We start from the raw sequence: 22500 nt of genomic DNA on the forward strand, positions 1-22500 counted from the left end.
GACAGAGTATATCAGATGGCGCGTAATAAAGAACGCACACCGACAATAACACGTAATACAGCTGATGACATTGCGATGACACGGCGCCCATTACCAACCGCTGTCACGTCCCGTCGCGACCTTCAGTTAGTTACTTTCATCGTCGAGAGAAAAAGCTCGGAAGTCAATCAATTTAAATAACCGGCTCCAAGTTGTAATTCAGCGTTGTGAATAAAAGGAAAGCGCTGATCCATTAAAGCACTAAACCTATCTATCACCTTGATTATGTAAGAAAAAAATACCTAGTAACAGTGGGGATTCATCAGCTATATACAGTATATGTAAACAACTGCACAGGTGGCGGCGTTCGACACGAAAGGGCTATGGTACCTCGGGGTGCACGAACACTTGCAATGAGAGTTAGCTACACCGGGAAACATAGCCAGTCCCACGGTACACTATTTCGCTCCAGTTGCACGGTAGATTTGCCTGCAATATGGCTACCGATGCAAATGCTAACGATAAACCCGACACACCAAGACGTAAAAACTGATTTCTTTACGATCAAGAAAAAAAAAGGAAAGAAAAGAAAAAGTCTTTAAGATCATATCGAGACGCTTTTAGCCACCACTCTAAAAAAAAAGAAAAAGAAACTTCCAGATTCTTTCGTGTCGGAGTTAAGAACGATAGCGAGAATTTCGGCAGCCACAGGGTCGGGTTTGGCCAGGTCTAGTCCAGTCCATAACCTGACCCTCTGTACCCACAAGGACATGCAAAAAACGAAGAAAAAAATGGTGAAAAAATACACAGTAACCTCAACCTCCCCCTCCCTCTCCCCCAATCCTACATACCCCCTCCCCCTCCATCCCTGCCCAACACCATGGGGGTCATTAACTCGTGTTCCTGTGACCTGACGGAGTTAGTGGAAACAGGTGCGGTTGAGGAGGATACGCTGACCAGACGACCACAAGAGGGGGTGGGGGTGGGGGGAGTATGTAAAAGAGGGAAAAAAGGGGGAAGGGGAGGGAAAGGGATAGAGAGGAGAAGGACAAAGAGAGAGAGATAGGGGGAGAATTGCTGGAAGAGAGGGATGCCTAGCAAAGTTTTGTCACAACAGTAAAGGCGATTATGTTGATGTAGTTGAAAAGGAATAAATAATGTGTCTGTAATTTCAACGCGGATGTTAAAAGGCAAAAAAAAAAGAGGTTGCTATGGCGACGACGCTACGGAAAAGTAACGAAAAGGAGATAATCCGAATTACCTCCGGATACGAATGCGCGAAAAACGGACTTATAGGAAAAAAGGGAAGTAAAGAGTAAGTAAACATAATCCTCATTAACAAATCACAGAATTAAGCAAACAGGAGATAAAAGTAATAAAACCAACACAAGTGCAGACCAATATAAATAGAAAAATAACAAAAATAATCCAAATGAAAAAAAAACACTCATAAATACTAGTAAAATGAAAACACCATGAAATAAGAACAATAAAAAACACTCATAAATACTAGTAAAATGAAAACACCCCGAAATAAGAACTATAAAAAACACCTTAAAAAAAACAACTTAAAACAAACCTTAACCAAACACCAAAGCCAAGCAACGAGGTTAGCGCCGCGACCGGGCTAAGGGAGCTAGCTAGTTCCCACGGTGGCTGACTAGCTGGTCGCCGCCTCCGCCAGCGCCCGCCCGCCCGCAGCCACCTACCTTACCCTTTCCGGCCGAGACGCTGGGAAAGGTGAGGCCGAGAGACCCCTGGGTTCTCACTGGCGACCTTGAACTTCGGTCAATCTCCTCCCCCCCTCCCCCACCCCCCCCTATATATAGATATATCTTTGTTATTGTCTATCACATCCTAGTATGTCTCTCTCTCTCTGTCTCTCTCTCTCTTTCTATCTATGTCTCTTGATGTATTTCTCCTTTGCCCCTTTCTCTCTCTCTCTCTCTCTCTCTCTCTCTCTCTCTCTCTCTCTCTCTCTCTCTCTCTCTCTCTCTCTCTCTCTCTCTCTCTCTCTCTCTCTCTCTCATATCCCGGGGGCTTTCGAGTTGCATCTTGTTTTCGCGTCGTTTAATGACACGCGGGGCAACGGGGGTCATTGCATAAACGACCTCCTTTATTGCCGCGAGCCATTGCAATCACGCACACCCATCAAGAAAATCCATATCTGTCTCGTTTGGAATCCACGAAGAAAAAAAAATATCCGCGCCCCCGAGACTTGAACAAAAGAACTTCCGTTGAACAACCGTTCATAAAACGACAAACGACGCAAGAGAAAGAATAATACACACAAAAAAAAATAAATATATATATTTACAAAAATAACGACGATGAAAAATAAACCAAAGAAACGAGGACTCCCTAAATAAAATGTTATTCGAACATAATAAAACAAAGAAGTAAAGGAAACGGGGGAGGGAGGGGGTGGGGGGAGGGAAGGGGGAGGCGGACTACATTGTACCTGAACATTTCAGAGGAAATGTTATAAAAAGTGCTCCCTGTACGTTACTGCCTGACAAGCTCCTAATGCTGGGAACCGCCTAGGGCATAAGGTACGAGGTAGGAGAGAAGAGGAGAGAAGAGAAGGAAAAGGGAGAGGGAGAGGAACACGGTTTGGGAGAGGGTGGGAGGGAGAGAGAGCGAGGGATAAGAGAGATATATAGATAAAGAGAGAGAGAGAGAGAAGAGAGAGAGAGAGAGAGAGAGAAGAGAGAGAAGAGAGAGAAGAGAGAGAGAGAGAGAGAGAGAGAGAGAGAGAGAGAGAGAGAGAGAGAGAGAAAGGAAACAGAAGAGAGAGAAACTAAAAACCGAAACTAATAGATGGGCGAAAAAAAAAAATATATATATGAAAAAAACACTCCCGTCACAACAATACACTCCCCACACCCACCCCTCCCCTCTCCCCACCCCGATCTCCCGATACCCATCAGCGCAAACAACCTCCTTCGCTCGCCGATCACAACAGAGATGGAACACGATAAATGGAAGAGGAAGGAGAACGAAGAGGGAGATAACGCTGGCCATAACAACACCCATCCTGTTAACCTCCCCACCCCCCCTTCCCCCTTCCTAATAACCCCTAGACTCCCTCCCCCCTTCTCAAAGACCCCTAGACTCCTTCCCCCTCTTCACTTGACCCCTAAATCCCATTCCCCTTCCCTACCTACCCGTAGACCCCCCCTACTCTTCCCCATTTATCCCTAGATCCCTCTCCTCTTTCTCATGAATCCCAAGACACCCCTACCCCCCCCCTCCTCCTCCTTCCTCCTCTACTAGTCCCAATAGAGCTCAGGAAGCTCCAGGTCTTCTTAACAAGGGGGACCAATTAACTACCTGGTGAAGGTACTACACCTGGTGAGCTCTCGGAGCACGATTCTCACCTCAGCATCCCGGAAGCTGGTATTTACGGTGATATATAGGTGGGAGATGAGGGGGGAGAAGGGGAGGGGAAGGGGTGGGGTGGGGAAGAGGAGTGGGGGGAGAAGGGGAGGAGAATAAGATTGGGGGAAGGTAAAGGGAGGGAAAGAGGAGGGGAGGGGAGGGGGAGGGGGGAGGAAGAGAGGAGGAAAAGGGTTGTTGGAAGAGAAGGAAACGGAAGAGGAAGAGGAGGAGGAGGAGGAGGAGGAGAAGGAAGAGTAAGAACGAGGTAGTCGAAGGCGGGAAAACGATTGGATTAACGGACGGAAGTAGACGCCGAACAGGGAAGGGAAGAAGGGATAAGACCGAGAAAGAGAAAAAAGAAAAATAGAAAACGGGGGAGGGGAAAGATCGAGAAAAAGGAGAAACAAAACCAGTAAATACGAATACATAACACTTAAAAAACGCCAATTACGAAACGCGAGAAATAACAAAACGAAGAAAAAACGGATCGATCCCAAGAAGGGCGAGGCAGACGACCCAAGCAAACCCGCGTGGGAGAGTTACCTGCAAAACGCCCCTAATCATACTCATCACGCCCATCAGCCGCCCACCCCGCGGCAACCCTGACTACAGATTGATCGACGGGGCAAACTACCTCACATAACAGGGTTCCGGCGCGGGGCTGCGGTATGCGACGGCCCGCGAGGTACTTGGGAGTCGTGTGGCTTGCAAGGAAGGAAGGATGGTGGGGGAGGGGGAAGGATGGTGGGGGTGGGGGAGGAGGGGGAAGGATGGTGGGGGTGGGGGAGGAGGAGGAGGGTGAGGGGAGGGGAGGAGGAGGAGGAGGAGGGAGAGGGGGAGGGTTGGGGTAGGAGGGGGAGGGAGGGGAAATAACTTTCGTATCAAGCGGAAAGAGAAACATTTTAAAGGGAATTAGGTGAAGAAAAAAAAATAACGCTTATATCATATAAGTATATATACACATATCTATATAAATATATATTTCTTTAAATCCAATAGTGTAAATATCCGATCGACGACATGGCATATGACATACTTTACTAGAAAACGCAATATAGTTTCTACCTTCCTAACCCCTCATATTTCACATCACAAGTACAGTCCCTTGTCGCTCTCATAAATTTAAAAATACTCATACAGATCTCTCTCTGTCTTTCTCTCTCATATATATATATATATATATATATATATATATATATATATATATATATATATATATATATATATATATATATATATATATACATGGAGAGAGAGAGAGGAAGAGAGAGAGAGAGAGAGGAAGAGAGAGAGAGAGAGAGAGAGAGAGAAAAAGAGAGAGAGAGAGAGAGAAAGATAGATGGAGAGAGAAATAAATGGAAAAAATATATACATAAATCGATGCGCAAATGCAAGGCCGGGACTTATATCAGCTTCATTAAATATTACTTTAAAACGAACGACCTTGTAATTATACTTGGAAAATTATCTATTAAAAAGGATTGATCAGCATATCCCCTCGGTGACTCACCGGGGGGGTGGGGGGGGGAGGAGGAGGAGGAGGAGGAGGAGGAGGAGGAGGAGGAAGAGGAGGAGGAGGGGAGGGAGAGAGAGAAATAAACAAAAAAAATCCTATATAAACAACAACAACAAAAAAAGAATGAACAAGAAAAAAATAATTACTCAAGACATAACATTCCGGGGCTGTACTCATATTTCCCATGCAATAGGGATAAAAGTCCCCCACCCCTTCAAAATATAATAGTCTCTCAATCCCAATTAATCAATCAATCAATAAACAGGACAAACGCAAATTCAAGACATAATACTCTCTCTATCCCCGCGTGTCCCATGTAGAACCTCAAATAGATAGATAAATAAATAAACAAAACGCAAACTCAAGACGTAGTACTCTATCTCTATCCCCGCTTGTCCTATGCAGAACCTCAAATAAATAAATAAATAAATAAATAAATAAATAAGTAAAAAAAAAATCCACAGAACCGCAAAACCTCTATACTCACGCTCCCCACGACGAACCTCCAATAAATAAACAAATAAATAAATAAATAAATAAATAAATAAATAGATCCACATGTCAAACGCAAAAATCTCAGTACTCACGTTCCCCATGAAGAAGCGTCTGTAGTAGCGCGCCGTTTCGTCCGTCTCGAACTTGTTGTTGGAGTTGGTGTTGGCGTATTGGTGGTCCATGTCTGTGCTGCTCTCGTCCCAGTAGCCGCCCGTCGCTGGAAGCACCACCTGGGGGAGGAGGAAAGTGGGCGGGTCAGAGGGGTGTTTGGTTGTGGGGGGGCATCGTTTTCCTTTTGATTGCTTTTTTTGCTTGCTTCCTTGTTTGTTTTATCTCCCTCTCCTCTCTCTCTCTGACTCTAACTCTGTCTCTCTTTCTCTCTCTCTCTCTCTCTCTCTCTCTCTCTCTCTCTCTCTCTCTCTCTCCCTTCCTCTCTCCGCATTTTGTCCTCCCTCCCCCTCTCTCTCATTTTCCATCTCAGTCTCCCCTCTCATGCAAATTTCCCTCAGCAGAACCAGGGGCCCTTTAACCCTGTCAGGCCACGTCTTTCTTCGCGAGTGAATATGATGAATGCCAAGGAATCCTCTCCACCCTCTCCCTTCCTCACTCTTTCCCCTCGCCAGACCCACGGGGAAAGATCAGGATCCTTCAAAGGAGGTCACATCCCCACCTCCGTCTCCTACCCCCCCCCCTTTCCCTCAACCTTTCGCTCTTCGCGTCGATCACCAACCACATCCTACTCTCTAATCGACATTGTACTTCAGACAGACACGGAGCGTGCTAGCGTTCAGGACCACATAGTGGCTGACTGACTGACTGAATGGAAGAGACAATTACACACAAAGACACCAATGCAGACACAGACAGACAGACAGACAGACAGACAGACAAACAGACACACACACACACACACACGTACACACACACACACACACACACACATCAATATAGACTGACAGACAAACAGACAGATACATAGATACATACATACTTACATACACACATCACTATAGACTGACAGACATATACATACATACGTACATACACACACACAGAACACACACACACACACACACCGGATGTTTACCTGTGGATACGGCGGTTCCTGCGCCAGGACCTCCTCAAGGCGGTGTCTGGAGGACGTCTTGGCAGGAGTCTCATCCTTATCCGGTGGGGGTTTGCCTGGCCCATCCCGCATCCCCTGCTGCAAAGAGAGAGAAAACATTAGAATCCCATTTACCACAAAATATTAAATCGCACAGAAAAATAGTTGGAAAAATTTCGAACGCAAACAAGATCACAAAAAAAAAACAAAAAAACACACACACACGATGCAATGAAAAGCGACAGGGAAATCAGTCCCGCCCTTTTTTTTAAACAGCCAAAACACATAAGCAGACGACGTGAGAAGAAAAAAAAGGCAATGCACTGGTAATCACCAATATCATCCCTGACATTTGACACCATACACACACAAGCATACAATCTCTCTCTCTCTCTCTCTCTCTCTCTCTCTCTCTCTCGCTCTCTCTCTCGTAATCACTTGTCTCAATAAACTCGTCAAAGTCAAAGTCAAAAGTCTCTCTCTCTCTCTCTCTCTCTCTCTCATCATAAATTTCCCATGTTCCCGAAATTCCAACAGTGTCGGGGATGCGTGGGTAGCTGCTGCGACATACACACGTACCACACCTGCGCTTGAAGCTCACACAGGTGTTGTGTGGGTGTTCTCAAACAGTCTCTCCTGCTCTTATCAGTACACCCTTGGCACCAGGTGTTTGGCCTCACATTTTCGTACAATTTATTGGTTTTCGGTGGACCGTATAGATCTAGGTGATTTAAGGTGATTTAGGTACGTGAAGGTCAGCTATGTAGATTAATGTCCGATTTAAAGCCTAAAAGGTCAGCGATCTTAATTTTTCGAGGTCAGACAGACACGAGTGGGGGATATTTAACGAGCTGATTAAGTTCGTTATGTCCACAGTGAAAGGCTTCTCTTAAAACGTGTATTTATGAACGAAAAATGAGGAAATGTCTGCTAAAAATAGAAGAAGAAAAAAATATCAGCTGTTACTTCACTCATTTCATAAAGTGATATTTCGATCGCTTTCGCTTACCTTCTCAAGTTGTACTTGTCTGAACTTTTTCTTTTATGTTTAAGCTCTGCTATTTGTTTATGACTGACTCTTTATGACACATTTTCGTACCCAGAATAACACCGTGCGTGTAAAAGCTATATCTCTCATGCTTAAACACAACGAAAATTGCCAGACAAAACCCTGATTATCTCGCCACACAGCTGACATAATGACTAATTTTCATAACAATCTTGCAGAGCCTACATACACAACCTCCTGCTCTTATTGCAGCTTCAGCCTCGCATTGCGCAAGTGCTCCGCTGTGCCGGTTGCCCTCCTGCTTCACTTTTGCAACTTTTACTATTTCTGCAGTTGCTGTGGTCTTGTCTAACCGGCTCTCGGCGATACGGTCTTCGTGTGGCTTCCAAATACCCGTCACAAAGACACCTTTATAAAATCTTGAGATAATTTATGAAACAATTGATGCCTATAGTATTGCATCGACAAAAACAAAAACAACAACAACGCCGACTTCAAAACCAGCAACGACAACACGATCCCCCCCCCCCCCAAAAAAAAAGGCATGACCATCGCGGCCGTGCGAATTTCAAGAAATCATTCATCTTTCTTTTAGGCCCGTACGATAAATTTATTCATGGATATTCGGAAGATCGGAACATCAGTCCCAAGCTGAGTGTCCGTTAAAGACGAATCTCCTTCCAGTAATACATCCCGGGTGAATGATAACTTTATGCTAATCGCGCGCGAAGATAGGTTTGACCCCGCGCCATTTCTCAAGGGCTAGCCGGGAGGACTATTGCCATATTTATTCCCCAATTGCTCCGGTAATGCTCACTCTCGCTGGTCCTACGTATCTAGCGAAATGACACATGCAACACCATGCAACGAAATTACACCTAAAAAACGAAAAATAATAGCATCTCCCACACCCCGCGAACACACCAACACAGACATGGACGAACTAACCCAATCTCACATGAAAGAGCCACTCGTGTACAATCATTTCCGTGACCTCGTTCCGCAAATTTAATTCATATGCTAATTCCAGGCCGTAATAATGGCCTAATAACCTCACAAAAGGAGTAATTACAGCGGGGGCAACAATCAGCAAGCTGCGGTGATGACTATACCCGGCTACATCTCTAGGAGTACAGGATAACTAGACTAGGTTTCGTTATAGGGGCTTCGTTATAGGAGGGGGCCATTTCGCATTTCTTTATGCATACAGAACGGTGTTTATTTTATCTACGCGAAACATATTCATCAGGATTAAGAGCATCAACCATTACTCAGAGAGGATACATGTAAAAAAAACAAAAACAAAACAAGAAAGCTATTCATCAAAATTAAACAAGTGATGAAAAAAAAAATCCCTTTCAAAATAAATATGCAAATTATTACCGCACTCAACAATCCCCGCATTCAAAGCAGACGGGAAGAAAGGGAAACATAAATCCGACTATCACCCGAGAACGAGAGAGAGAGAGAGAGAGAGAGAGAGAGAGAGAGAGAGAGAGAGAGAGAGAGAGAGAGAGAGAGAGAGAGAGAAAGAAAGAGAGAGAGAGAGAGAGAGAGAGAGAGAAAGAAAAAGAGAGAGAAAGAGAAAGAGAGAAAGAGAGAAAGAGAGAGAGATAGAGAGCGAGCGAGAGCGAGAGAGAAAGAGAGAACGAGGACAAAAAATGTATTCAAAATAATAAACAAAACCCCCGCCAGTGGAGCCGCGTGGTCTGGCCGTCGCCGCCGCCGCCGCCGAACAGCCAGGAGCCTCGTCCGTTTCTCGTCTGGTAATCGGATACTTTGGGTCCAAACACGAAAAATAGAGATAAACATCGCTAATGGGGGAATAGGTCAACAACTGGCACTGTACTAATAGGTTCACAAATCTGTTAAGCCTACATGTAAACTTCAGGAGATGGGACTGGATACCTTATCTGGCCATCGGGAATGTCATCGAGGAGGAAATCTTTCCATGCCCTTCGAGAAGCGACATTTTGCTTCTGGTGGACGAATATATCGAGAAGCTTCCATACCCCCTCCCTCCTTTATACCCGTCTTGGGTGAACCGTCTCTTCCCCTTAAAACTACAAAAAAATATTAATAATAAAAATAAACAATCAATTTCAGGTCTCTCCTCGAATCGTTATTATTATTTTTTTTTTTGCGTATGGTTTGATTGTTTCATTGTTTACGTGGCCCGTCGACAGGGAGGCCGTTATCCACCCCATCTCACCTCCCACACCCATTTACCAAACAGACTCTCAAAATCAAACCTATCAGAATAAATATGCGTTAAATATCTCCTGACCTTTACCTCTCTCGTTCTCTCTCTCTATCCCTTCCCTTCCTCCTTCCACCCTCCTCTTCCGTTCGCCTGTCGTTGTTTAACCTAACTGTGCCATATGGAGGGTATAATTTATTTTCACCTACTTTTGACGGCATACCCACCCATTCGAGTGTCGGGAAGGGGGTGTGGCTGACGACGATCCATTATGACACAGCAAAATTTACTCTTCCATCGCGGAAGTCCATAGCGTTCCAGCCCCACAACAGCCGCCGTCGAGTTTATAAACACAAACACAAACAAAACTACAAACACGGAGGGTATCAAGACGTAAACAGATTTACAATATTTTTAGCCCATGATTAATTTTGCGATGAACCTACATATCTATTCAAATATTACCTCCCGCAACCCCGTACCCGACAACCCCCAAAACAAAAAAACATCACCAAAATCCCACATAAACAACACCAGCGTGTGAATACAATTCACAATGACACAGGAATCATCTCTCACCTGCTACGAGTCAGCTGCTTGTTAGCGCGCCAACGCATCGGACTTTCGACCCTACGAATACTGTACAAAAAGACCAAGATGGCAAGTAGGTAGGTGTCAGACGCCGAGATTTTCGGGAACCTTTTGTCGAAGACCCGTTACTCTCATCTTTGTCGATTTCAACCACAACTTTCTTGACACGGCCAACTAAACGACTGTCAACAAACATCGGTCAAAGTGGCCGCCAAGAGTTAGCGTCGTGTTGATGAAATTTGCTGGATCCTATCGAGAGAAGATATTTGAATCAATCCCAATTCAAAAACAATTCCCAACGCATCTGCCTCCGTTAATTAATGTAGTCAAACAGGGACACCGAGGAGTATCCCAAATAGATTTAAATAAATCAGCGGTTGACTGTTTCGCCCTCGAGTCAACCCGTGTAGACTTTCTCCTTGACTCGAGGTACCGCATCCTTCCCACAGAAACACAAACACGAGAGGCAGAGACGGGGAGGCCAGGGAGCCCACTCGCTCCGGGCCATCTTCACACCCAAACACAATGGGCGAGAACCGCTTTATTGTCCTCGTTGTCACCTGCGTCTTAAAGAAACGATAATGAAGAACTAGGCGCGCCGTTACAGGTGTCTCCCCGCCAGACAGGAAAAGGGGACGGAGAGAGGACGTCCGTACGCCTGCTACAGGCAACGCCGGACACCAATAACGAAGGCAGCAGACCGAGGAGAGAATCCCTATCGCAGGAGAGGATCTCAACATCCGCCTAGGGAGGCCTCCTCCGCACATGAACGAGAGCGCTGCGCGGGGAGGAGTCGCCAATCCATTGACGGCCATTATCCAGGCTCATTATTCCGGCCTTTGTCACCCAGCCGTTCACAGCGCTGACGCCCGGAGCCGCGACAACGGACGACCGCCACGCCCCCTTCACGGCAACGACACGAACGTACGCAACCAGGTGGAAATTTGTTGAGAAACAGCACATCGCGGAATAATGGAGACGGATTGTGTTGTGATGTGCCTCGCCTTCTCGGCCGAGCCTTGTCATTTGGAGTGAGTAATGTGACTCTCGATAAGCGATTAGGAAGGGAAATGGCACGAGTGGCATTGTGAAATGATCACCGATCCTCCTTGACTTTATTCATGACCGCCTTCGCAGCTACTAACCCTTTCGTTCCAGGAAGAAGCGTGAAAAGCATTTCTACAAACCGCGTCCTTCCTTCGCCGCAAATCCCGCAGGCATGAAAATATATCCCCATGGCCTTCGTGTTCGGAGCCCCCCCCATCCTACCTTCCCCCCACCCTCCCTAACCCCTCCCAAAAACCAACACCACCTCAGTCACCACCCAAAGTCACGCCTCCACCCACCAGACATACCGCACGCCCACCATAAGCTAGCAATCTGTCACACGCTATCAACACCAGTCACTAACCTCACGCTGTGCCCACCGGGGTTGCAAGACACGGATTCAACAACATGTCCTCTCATCCTCACACCAATGCACTGCAACAGATTGCAACGCACATTCACACGCCACATCAACGGACAGGAGGGTGCGATTTGTGTCCTCGGAAAAAAAGGACATGTGTACTACGAGCACAACGCGCACACAACCACGCACACGAACAGACATGTACGTCTCCCTTACCAGAAAGTTGCACACAATCACGCACACGAACAGACATGTACGTCTCCCTTACCAGAAAGTTACACACAATCACGCACACGAACAGGCATGTACGTCTCCCTTACCAGAAAGTTGCCCTGTGACGACGACCTCCTGTCGCCCTTCCGGAACAGAAATGTAACGTTAGAGGAAACAACAACATCCTGTGACATGAACGTGTGAAATATGGACATGTTTTCCCTCAATTCATCTTTTCCTTGTAGTGATATTCCCACGGGGGGAGGAGGGGGGTGTTGATGGCGATACATACATATATATATATATATATATATATATATATATATATATATATATATATATATATATATATATATACGATGAGAACACGCCAATTAAATCGATCAAAACTTACTTCGAAAAATATTATGTTGCCCATCGCGGCTCCATGTACGCGGGTGTGGGAGCCAAAGCCCCCTTTAATAACTCTAACGCACCTTCTTCCCTCAAACCAAGCCAGCGTTCACCGATGACAGACAGACAGGCTCACGTGATCTCTCTTCGAAAATAATGTTCAATGGCAGACGAGGATGATAAGTTCAATTATCCGGATTCATTCCCGAACAGTATTTGTGTTCATGGGACAACGAGCGTGTTCATGCCTTTAGGGGGCCACATACAAGGACAGAGTCTTAGGGTACAAAAATTCATCACAGGCCAAGGACAGAAGAAAATTCCTCCGCTTCGTATTACAAATGATTATCTGATATTATCCCTCCAGAGAAATGAAGGAGGGGAAGGTAAGGGGGTAAGGGGGGGTATATATATGTCACCACCGACCGGCCGACCGAAGCTCACCCGATCCACTACCCAACTAACATCTTTCAGAGCTGTAACTACGGACAGCTAAGTGTTGGCGTGTAGGGGGGTAGGGGGAGAGAGAGAGAGAGAGAGAGAAGTTGGGGGGTTAATATCACGGGAGGGAGGTGGATATCCGAGTTATGTGGGGGGAGGGAGATGGGGAGGAGAGGGGAGGAGGGGGGCATACCGGAACACCTGTCCTCTCGTGGCGGTTATGCTACTGGCTCCCAAGCAAGGGACCCCGTGTTGCTGGTAACCTTGAACATCTGCGCATTACTGGATGTTTGGTGTTATCTTAATACTAGCATGATATCAAAAGTTGAAAATAGTGTAACATATTGATGTGACTTGATGATTATAGGTAGATATTTCATGAAACATATGTATAAAATATACTCTTTATTGTCCACAAATAGCATGATTATTTATTTGTGCGTTTGGGAAATCGGCGGATATGATAGGAAATAGACATTACGAAATTGCACATTCGTGCTAATTAACTTTTACATTTAATCAGCTTATCTTATGCAAATAAATACACACAAAAAATACGAGGCCGAGTGACAGACTAAAAGCTTAATCCCAGCTAAGTCCCCTTCGAGATTTACGAGCGAAGTTTCCGTCAAACGACGCTTACCTGGGCCTCTTTCGAAACGCAGGATCGCCCAAATCCCTTTCGGCCCTCACACGCACACGCACGCACGCACTTTCCCTCCCGTCGTATGTCAGGTTCAGGGCTCCAGAAAGCCTCTAATACCTCCCCCTTCTCCCCTCCCCCCGCCTCCTCCCCTTCCCTCTCCCGCGCCCTGAAGCCCTGGACGATCCTTGGAGCGGCATCCACGACTCCAAGGGCACCGACCACAAGACTGGGCCACCTCCCCCACCGCGAGCACGTGTGAAGAACATGGGGCACGCCGAAGGGCAGGCTCTAACATGACTGATGGTGTCGTACCCGCTGCTTGCCTCTCTCATTTAGGCCTTCCCGGATTACCTATAGATCGCCGCGGGTAGGCCTACCCGGGATAATCAACTGCCATATGCATACAAAATGTAACGCCGAACGAAGGGCTTGATCCCCCGAGGCCCTTGCGTCCTCGTCGTCCTTCGTGATCACGGACGCCAGACAGATCCTGTGATCGGGGACGCGCTTTAAAGGTGCCATCCTTCGACCCGTCCTCATTGGGATTCCTCCGAGGCGGGTCCGTCCGTCCGTTCGTCCGTCCGTCAGTCCCGGTGGAGAATAATAAGCCAAGCCATCCACCATTAGAAGAAGAGAATGTGGAAGGAGTTACAAGAGGCCGGGTCGTTTCCCCACTGTCCGATTCCCTCCTCAGAAGTCCTCCAAAGTGTTCGATTTCATTTCCCGTGGCCTGGCCCGTGCACCTCCTCCGACCCCCCCCCCTCTCACCCCACCCGATTCCCCTCGGATGCACGCAAATGTCCCCTTCCTGCAAAAGCAATACTGGCTGAATACGTTCATTGCAATTAATAATAGGCAACTGTGTCTAAATCCCCTGCCGGTCAGAGTGGCTCCTGAATTATTTGAGGGAGATTTTCAGTGTGTCATAAGCTCGTCGGCCAAATGCGCCTGGACTGAACTAACCTTATGATGTCGAAAAAAAAGAAAAAAAAAAGAAAAAAAAGAATCAGAATACAGCCCTGAAGACTTGAATCTCCACCTCCGCTCTTTGAGAAGTCACGCCTGTTCGTTCCACCGCGAGAATATTATCAAACTTCACAATTAACGACCCCTGCAGCTGCTCATTAATCACTGTAACAAATAATTAGGGTCAGATACTAGATAAGTCACGGCGTGTTCCCGACGCCCTTTATGCGCCTGAGCACCGTTATGGGCGTAACACCACCGCCAACATCTGAATACCCGAGTCCAATTGCCTACAGAGAAGGGATGGAAACACAAGTTACAATAATCTCGAATTCGAAACCTTTAATAACCTCAAATCATACTTGGATTTATCAATTACCGCACTTTCCCCTCCCTGAAATCAAAGCCAACACACACACACACGCCCACACAAACTGCAGACTCATCATCCGGGATCTCTTCATTACCTCTCTCTCATCCACGGGGACTAGCCGAACCATTTGGTAGATGGGCGTGTTTACATAGAAAAGGAAACGGAAGAGGTGGGGGAGAAAAAAAAAGGAGAACAGACGGGCGAGAAAGCAGGATAGAAAGAGAAGCGGCGAGAAAGAGAGAAGAGAAACAAGGAGGAGGCGAGAGAAATAAAGAAGAAAAGCGAGCAGGATGGAAAGAGAAGCGGCGAGAAAGAGAGGAGAGAAACAAGGAGTCGAGAGAAAGAAAGAAGAAAAGCGAGCTGGATGGAAAGAGAAGCGGTGAGAAAGAGAGGAGAGAAACAAGGAGTCGAGAGAAAGAAAGAAGAAAAGCGAGCTGGATGGAAAGAGAAGCGGCGAGAAAGAGAGAAGAGAAATAAGGAGTTGTCGAGGAAAAGAAAGAAGAAAAGCGAGTCTGAGGAGAGGAAGGACGGGTGGGGGAAAGGCAGGGAAGGAAGAGACCCAGGCATGCGGTGGTAAATTTCAGAGAGCGTGATGACTGTAATTGTAAGATAATTTAATCTCCCTCCTATAAAAGCCTTTGGGAGATGCGTGGGTGGCCTGAGGTGGTAGGGGGAAGGAAAAGGGATGGGATAGGATAGGCAGGGAAAGGATAGGATGAAAGGGATGGAAGGAAGGAGAGACGCATACGAAAGGAAGGGAGGAAGGAGAGACGCAGACGAAAGGAAGGGTGGAAGAAGGAAGGAAAGGATATGAAGAGTAAGATGTAGGAAATTAGGAATATATATGAAGGGAAGGAAAGAGGAGAGAAATGAAGTCAAATAATTTAAGATAAAATAAATAGAGAGGAGGGGGCAGGTGAGGGAAGAAGAATAGGGAGATACAGATGGAATGAAAGGAAAATACCGAGAGTGAAGGGATGGGTGGGTAGATAGATAGACAGATAGATAAATAGAGAGAGTCAGGAGGAAAGGCCAGCGGCTAAGGATATCGAATAACTAAGAGATTAAGAAAGTGAGAAGATAAAACGTCGGTAAACAAACAGGGAAGTTTTCGAGTAGACAGCCCTGAGGAAGATGGAGTGCAAAAGTAAAGGAGAGATGAGAAGAAAATATAAAACGATGCAGCTGCAAAAGAGAGCATGTGAGGGGGGAGGGGAGAGATGATGGTAGAGAGGGAGAGAAAGATGAAAAGGATAATTGGAAACAGAAAAGACAGAGAAAAATACAGAAAAAATAAGAAAGAAAGACGCAACAAGGAAGATCCAGAGGTAGGCGAGAGATCACAAGGCGTTGGAGAGGTAGAGACGTCGGGATTTTACTTCATGTCCACCACGGGTGTCGTGCAGCAGCGCCGGGTGAAGGCTAACAGGCCTCATGGTGTTCGCTGCAGCTCAGGCAGTTATACAACAAAGGCGTAATAATAGCTCTTGCACTTGATTCACGTCTGGCAACTTAAATGAACGCGTCCATTCCAAGGATACCGCTGGAAATCTAGAACATGGCTAAAAAGAGCTATATTAACGAAGAAAACGCGACAATACAAGAAAAGAAACTCCTCCATTATTATTAGAACAACGTAAGTCAAATCCAGTTGCTTGCGGTCTCCCGCCGCGCTAAAACGGGCACTTGGGAGAGTCCTTCGCGGTGTGACGTAAGAGGGGGGGTACGCCCGGTACCACACCCTCATGGGCGCGGTGGTGCAGTGGCAGGATGCAGACGCCCACGCCTCCTCAGGTCATGCCCTGTGATAAGGGTGGCCTGACCTGACGGGGTTGGCCTGCTTCCTCGGGCCTCCACCCACTCCAGCTGGACAATTAGCATAATTCTGGTACTCTGTGGCGGCGCTCCATGCCACGCCCCTGGGTCGGCTGAGGGAAGGAAGGGGAAGAGAGAGGGGGATGGGGGAAGGGGTGGGGATGTAGGTCCCGTCGCTGGTGCTCTTTCGATTGGGTCCTCGCACAATTCCTCGGGCCAATTGTCAGTGTCGCATTGTGCCCTCCGCCGACGGGACGTTGACACAATGTCTTCCGCGCGACGTGACGGGATGGGGGCCATACTGAAACGTGGGGGGTGGGGGGTACGTGAGGGCCTAGGAGAGGAGGTGCCTTTCAAAGCCCCTCACTCAATCTGACCATCTGCCGTTGCGTCAGCCCCGTCACATGTACTTTTGGTGCCACCCGTGACGCAAGGGGGGGTGGGGGGGGGACTAGAGACAAGCCCAACACGAGCGACCTACATCACAAGGGCCACAACCTAGCACTCACCTTCGCCCACAAACCGCAGCGATGGGGCCTATAAACCGATCTTAAAAAACTACTCTCCCTCTCCCTCTCCCTCCCTTCCGGCCAGTGGCGACCTCCCCCCAACCCCTAACCCCCAACCCCAACCCCCACCTTTCCCCTCTCCTGCAGCACCTACACACCTAGCTTTGTGATGACGACGCCCATCCCTAACCCCGTCGGAAGATTAATTTACTCACCTGTCGTCATGACAACAATCAATGACCGTAACATCCTAATGAAAATAGCGCTGGTATATAATCCTCAGCGGATAAATGTATTGTGTGAAAATAAAACTTGAACTCGGGTTTTCTCTTATAACCAATCATTATATTTAACCCACTCATGAACACTCGCAATCCTCTGTACAATATCATCCATCATAAATATTTTATACATCATATACAGCCATCGTCAGTTCAATAATACAACTACCTGGACACTTGAAAAGTTAGAATATAAACGTTAAATAAATTATTCTAAACTAGAGCATTGCTAGAAACACAAATAAAACATATAATACAATCAATGAGACCGCAATAAAAGCATTTACAGCGAAAATTAACAGGCACAAATACGCAGAAAGTGTTCTGTTCTACAGCTTTGCGATCACACCAGCACTTTACATTGGCACATGCAGAGCACATGAAACTGAGCGACACCAATCGGAAAAAAAGACAAAATTCACCTCAACTTCAATACAATGTGGGAAAGTGGTCACTCCAGTTTCAGTCAGATATTCACTTTTTAACACAGTCAACATCAAGCTTCCGTCACTATCAGAAGGGGCGGACTTAGTCAATTCTTGTCCAAGCGGTTTCACACACTCGCTGAATACAATTACAAATTACGCAACATGCTCAAAGCAGACATGACAACAGCATCGGCTTGCAAGCAGCAATAGATCGTGCAATGTTCAACACAATATTATCAATACACAAGTCACCTCTTGTAGTGTCAGTATCTCTAACAGATCATTAGTCCACCTCCGTTACAAAGGCAGAATACATCATACACTTATCACAAAACACTTGTATTTAGCGCAACACTTTCTTTTTTCCGGTAAAGCCACACAACACTGCGGAATCATACAACACTATCACAAGGCTTTATAGTAATGCGAGGTCTGCGGGATTCATGCCAAAGAGCGAAAGAGAGAAAAAAAAAGAACGAGGAGAAAAGAGGGAAAGAGAGAGAGACCCACCAGTGCTTCTATCCGCACCCGCATCACTCCCATATCTGAGACCTTCCAGCTCTTCACACAACAGAAAATCATCGTTCGCTACCCATCCGAAACTCAGGTAGACGGGGTGCCGTTCACTTAGGCCGGGAGCGAGACGATCCTCAGGTAGATCGTCTCGGACTTCCAGTTGAGGTGGGTTGCTTCACACGGAGAGACGGCTGCTGTTGTTATTAATATCTTGCTTTCTTGTTCACTGATTATTGGTTTCACTTTATCAATGTCACTTAATCTGTACACTGAAGCAAAGAATTCCATCACGGTAACACACACCAACGTTTCAAGAGTCAAACACAAACACTAAAACACAATAATAAAAAGTATCTGGAAGCTCCACCGAGGAGGAAATCGCCAGTACGCGCCACAGGGTCTAAACTGCGATTCCTTGCGAGACAAATTAACCCTTATGACGTAGCACAATACGGTCCATTAAAAGAGCTTCATCTCCCCAGACCGAAGTTCACATCTACGACCCGTTACCGTAAGGGAGTGCGCTATACCGTACTCGTTTAGTGGGTTAAGCCCCTATACCGTTCTTCGAGAGGAAACGCGTGTGGAGGGTCGTAAGCGAGGGCCCGCTCGTATGAATCGGATTTTGCTATAATATCGATTCTTTCAACAGTACGAGAGTTACATTAACATCGATATTCGCCAGGAAAGCATCTTATCAAGTTGACCAATTATATTGTAAAATAAAAAAGAGAGAATATATCGACGCTATCTCTCTACCGATGTTTAAGAATGAAAACCTTTCAATTCCTGATCTTCATATCAAGAAATCACGATTTTTCATAGCCATCGATTTTAAAAGCAGAAACCATCTAACACGCCCACCTCCACTTCCCCCTTCCCCCTTCCACAACCTACCCAAAGCCCAAAAAGCAACCCCCATAGTGTCTTCCTCCTCCTCCCCCTCTCCCTCCTTTCCTCCCCTCTACCCCCTTCTCTTCCTCCGCCCTCAGTGTCCGGTGTGCCCCCGGGCGAGGTGCTGGAGCCGTTACACTTCGCAATGGCTGCCAGTTCCGCCTCCAGCAGTCACTCACTCGCTCACTCGCTCGCTCACTCGCTCACTCTTTCCTCTACGCACGTTTCGCCAAACACATCACGCTTTTGACGAGGCCTCGGCTCTCTCGCAACACGTCGTGGCCGGACGGGCGAGAGAGGAACGGACGAGGAGATGAGCCACTTTGTTTGGCTCAAGTGGAGACAAAGTGGCGGAAAACGGGGTGAGAAGGGAGGGAGGGAGGGAGGGAAGGAGGGAGGGAGAGGGAGGGAGGAAGGGAGAGAGAAAGAGAGAGACGGGGAGAGGAGAGAGAGGTGGGGAGATGGAGGGAGGGAGAGGAGAAAGATGGGAGAGAGGGAGAGGACGGGGGAGCGAGGGGAGGAAGAGTGAGAGGATGAATGAGAGAGAGAGAGAGAGAGAGAGAGAGAGAGAGAGAGAGAGAGAGAGATAGAGAGAGAAAGAGCGACAGAGATTCATCATAAAAAAGAAGTAAAGATCCAGATCCCTCCCTTCCCACGTCTACTTTGTTCATAAATTAATTCAATATATAACACTATATCTGTTCACCGGAGACTTTGACCTTCTTAAAGGGAGATGGAATAAACGAGAGAGAATAAAGTACTATAAATAAACACAAAGATTATCGTCGGTGTAGGCGGAGGAAGTTCCTGTCTTATACGTTCAACACACGGCTATTATTCACTTGGAGAAAGTGAGTTTTATATATGTATATATGTATGTATGTGTGTGTGTGTATGTATGTATGTATATATATATATATATATATATATGTGTGTGTGTGTGTGTGTGTGTGTGTGTGTGTGCGTGTGTGTGTGTGTGTGTGTTTGTGTGTATGTGTGAAGCGAGCGAGCGAAAGCGCGCGAGAGAGAGAGAGAGAGAGAGAGAGAGAGAGAGAGAGAGAGAGAGAGAGAGAGAGAGAGAGAGAGAGAGAGAGAGAGAGAGAGAGAGAGAGAGAGCGAAAGGGGGGGGGAGCGAGTTCCCATGTCTTACACGATGGTTAACACGAGGGATCCCACACTCAATATAAACACACCGGAGCGTGACCATGGGATTCTCCAGATAGAAAGGAAGGGAAAGAGTGGCTGTTGTTTGACCTCTTCAGCGCCTCCTCCCACATACAATGCCCCCCCTCTCTTCTCTTGTCTTATTCTTCATCTCTTCTATTTACCTCGTCCCCTCTTTCCAATTTCCCACTTTTACCTCTCTCCCTCTTTCCCCCTTTGCCCTTTTCTTCTCTGCCTCTCTACCTCCTCCATATACTGAATATCGTGACGATGATTCCCGTACATTCAATTACAACTATTTTACATAAAACAAAACTGTGAAAATAAAACGGTCGATTGTTTAAACCCCCAAGTTTGATTCTACCATAATTTTCCGTGATTGTTTTTCCAGATTTATTCCATCTCTTTTCCAAGGGCAAGAATCCTTTATTAGAATCAGTGACAGACAGACATGCAGGTGACAAGAATCGCTCTCCGGGTTCATTCCCAATTCTCAGGTCACAGAGTGGCGAAGGGTGAGAGACAGGGTGGGGGAGCGAGGAAAGGGGGGAGAGGGAGAGTGGGAGGAGGGGGGAAGGGAGGGAGGAGTGGGAGAGGAGTGAGAGAGAGAGAGAGAGGTGGCTGGCGGGAGAAGGAGAACGAAGGAGAGGGAGAGAGGTAGATGGGTGAAAAGGGGAGGAAGGTAGGAGAGGGAGAGGGAAGCAAAGGTGACAAGAGAGAAGAGAGGGGGTGGAAGGGGGGTAGGGTAGAGGGAGGGGAGGGGTTAGATGGGAGAGATTGATGGACAGATTATGGATGGAATACACAGCTGTGAGGTGGATGAATACTGATTTTAACCGCGGGGGGGAGACGCGACGGAGAAACCACCCAGGGATTATATGCATGCGTGACCTCAAACAGCTTGCTCTCGTTAGCGTATATGCGTACGAGCCATCGCTTGCCCGTTTACGAGATTAGGTTAACCGTTCTGGCTTTTAAATCTATTTTTTTTCCAAGTCGATACGAAAGTGAAAGGATGTTGGCGGTTTAATGACGATGGCGACGAAGATGTTAATAGGGGTGACGTTACTAATAATGATACATAATCATTATGGAGATACCGGTACTTTAATTATGTGATGTCTAGCCTTTGTTCATAAAAATAATAAAAAAAAAACAGTGTAAGTAGATAGTTATCCGTCTACACACTTACGTAAGAGTTAATGACCTTTTTTCCAGGGATTAGAAGGACTCACAGGAATAAGAATAAACGAAGACTATTCAAGTGAAGATAATCCACCTCGATATAGAAACCTGGAGATAATACATCTTATAACGTGACCTTCATTTCCTGCTGCACCTCCCCTTCTACAGTACCATTCCTTCACTCCTCACTCCTCCCTCCTCCCTCCTCCCTCCCCTCCACACCTTTCCCGGATGCTCGACGGACACAGGTGACAAACAGGATCTTCCATCCCTCCCTCCTAACCCCATCCATCCTCCACCCTCTCCTCTCCTCCCCTTTGCCTTAGTCTCCCTTCCATTATCCACTGCCAATACCGACAAAGACTCTAGCTATATTTCGCTTGAAGAAAATCCCCGTTTTATGAAGTTTGAAAAAAAATCACATTCGCCACTAGACTAACGTTAAAGCTGATCAAAATAAACAAAAACAAAAACAAAACAATATAAAATCAAACAAATAATCAAACGAACAGAGAAGACGATAAAAGAGGGAAGGAAAGAGGAGGAGGAGGAGGAACTAAAAGCCAGGGCCCCGTGACGCCATTAACCTCCGGACGAGAGTCACATAGATGGGGATGTTCTCGTGGGAGTTTTCCACAGGGACAGAAGCGTACACTTGCATGGGTGAGAGAGAGAGAGAGAGAGAGAGAGAGAGAGAGAGAGAGAGAGAGAGAGAGAGAGAGAGAGAGAGAGAGAGAGAGAGAGAGAGAGAGAGAGAGAGAGAGAGAGAGGAGGTACTTGAGCTGTGGGGGAAGATGGGTGAGGAAGAGGGTGGGTGATGATGATGCTTGATGATGATGGTGGTGATGATGGTTGTGGTGTTGATGATGATGAAGTTGAAAGAGGAGGAGAAGAAGGATTGGCGGAAGATAAGAGGTGTAGAAAGAATGAGAAGAGGGGAGGAGGAGAACCGGACTAGGAGAAAGCCGTAAGAAATGAGAGAGAGAGAG

The 22500-nt window shown here is 46.7% G+C and overlaps 1 protein-coding gene across 1 annotated transcript in view; it reads right to left on the reverse strand.

Moving 5' to 3' along the window:
* The window catches only part of LOC122246173 (Rap GTPase activating protein 1), a gene marked incomplete at its 5' end in the record, with an annotated part of 657887 nt that overhangs the window by 40170 nt on the left and 595217 nt on the right, over nucleotides 1–22500 (reverse strand). The window contains 2 exon segments of the mRNA XM_086554642.1: nucleotides 5464–5601; nucleotides 6459–6575. Coding sequence (XP_086410768.1) covers nucleotides 5464–5601; nucleotides 6459–6575 — 255 coding nt within the window.

This window comes from Penaeus japonicus, unplaced genomic scaffold (genome assembly GCF_977035675.1).
Source record: "Penaeus japonicus unplaced genomic scaffold, GWHDUDI00000001_assembly GWHDUDI00000003, whole genome shotgun sequence".
Taxonomy (NCBI): Eukaryota; Metazoa; Arthropoda; class Malacostraca; order Decapoda; family Penaeidae; genus Penaeus; species Penaeus japonicus.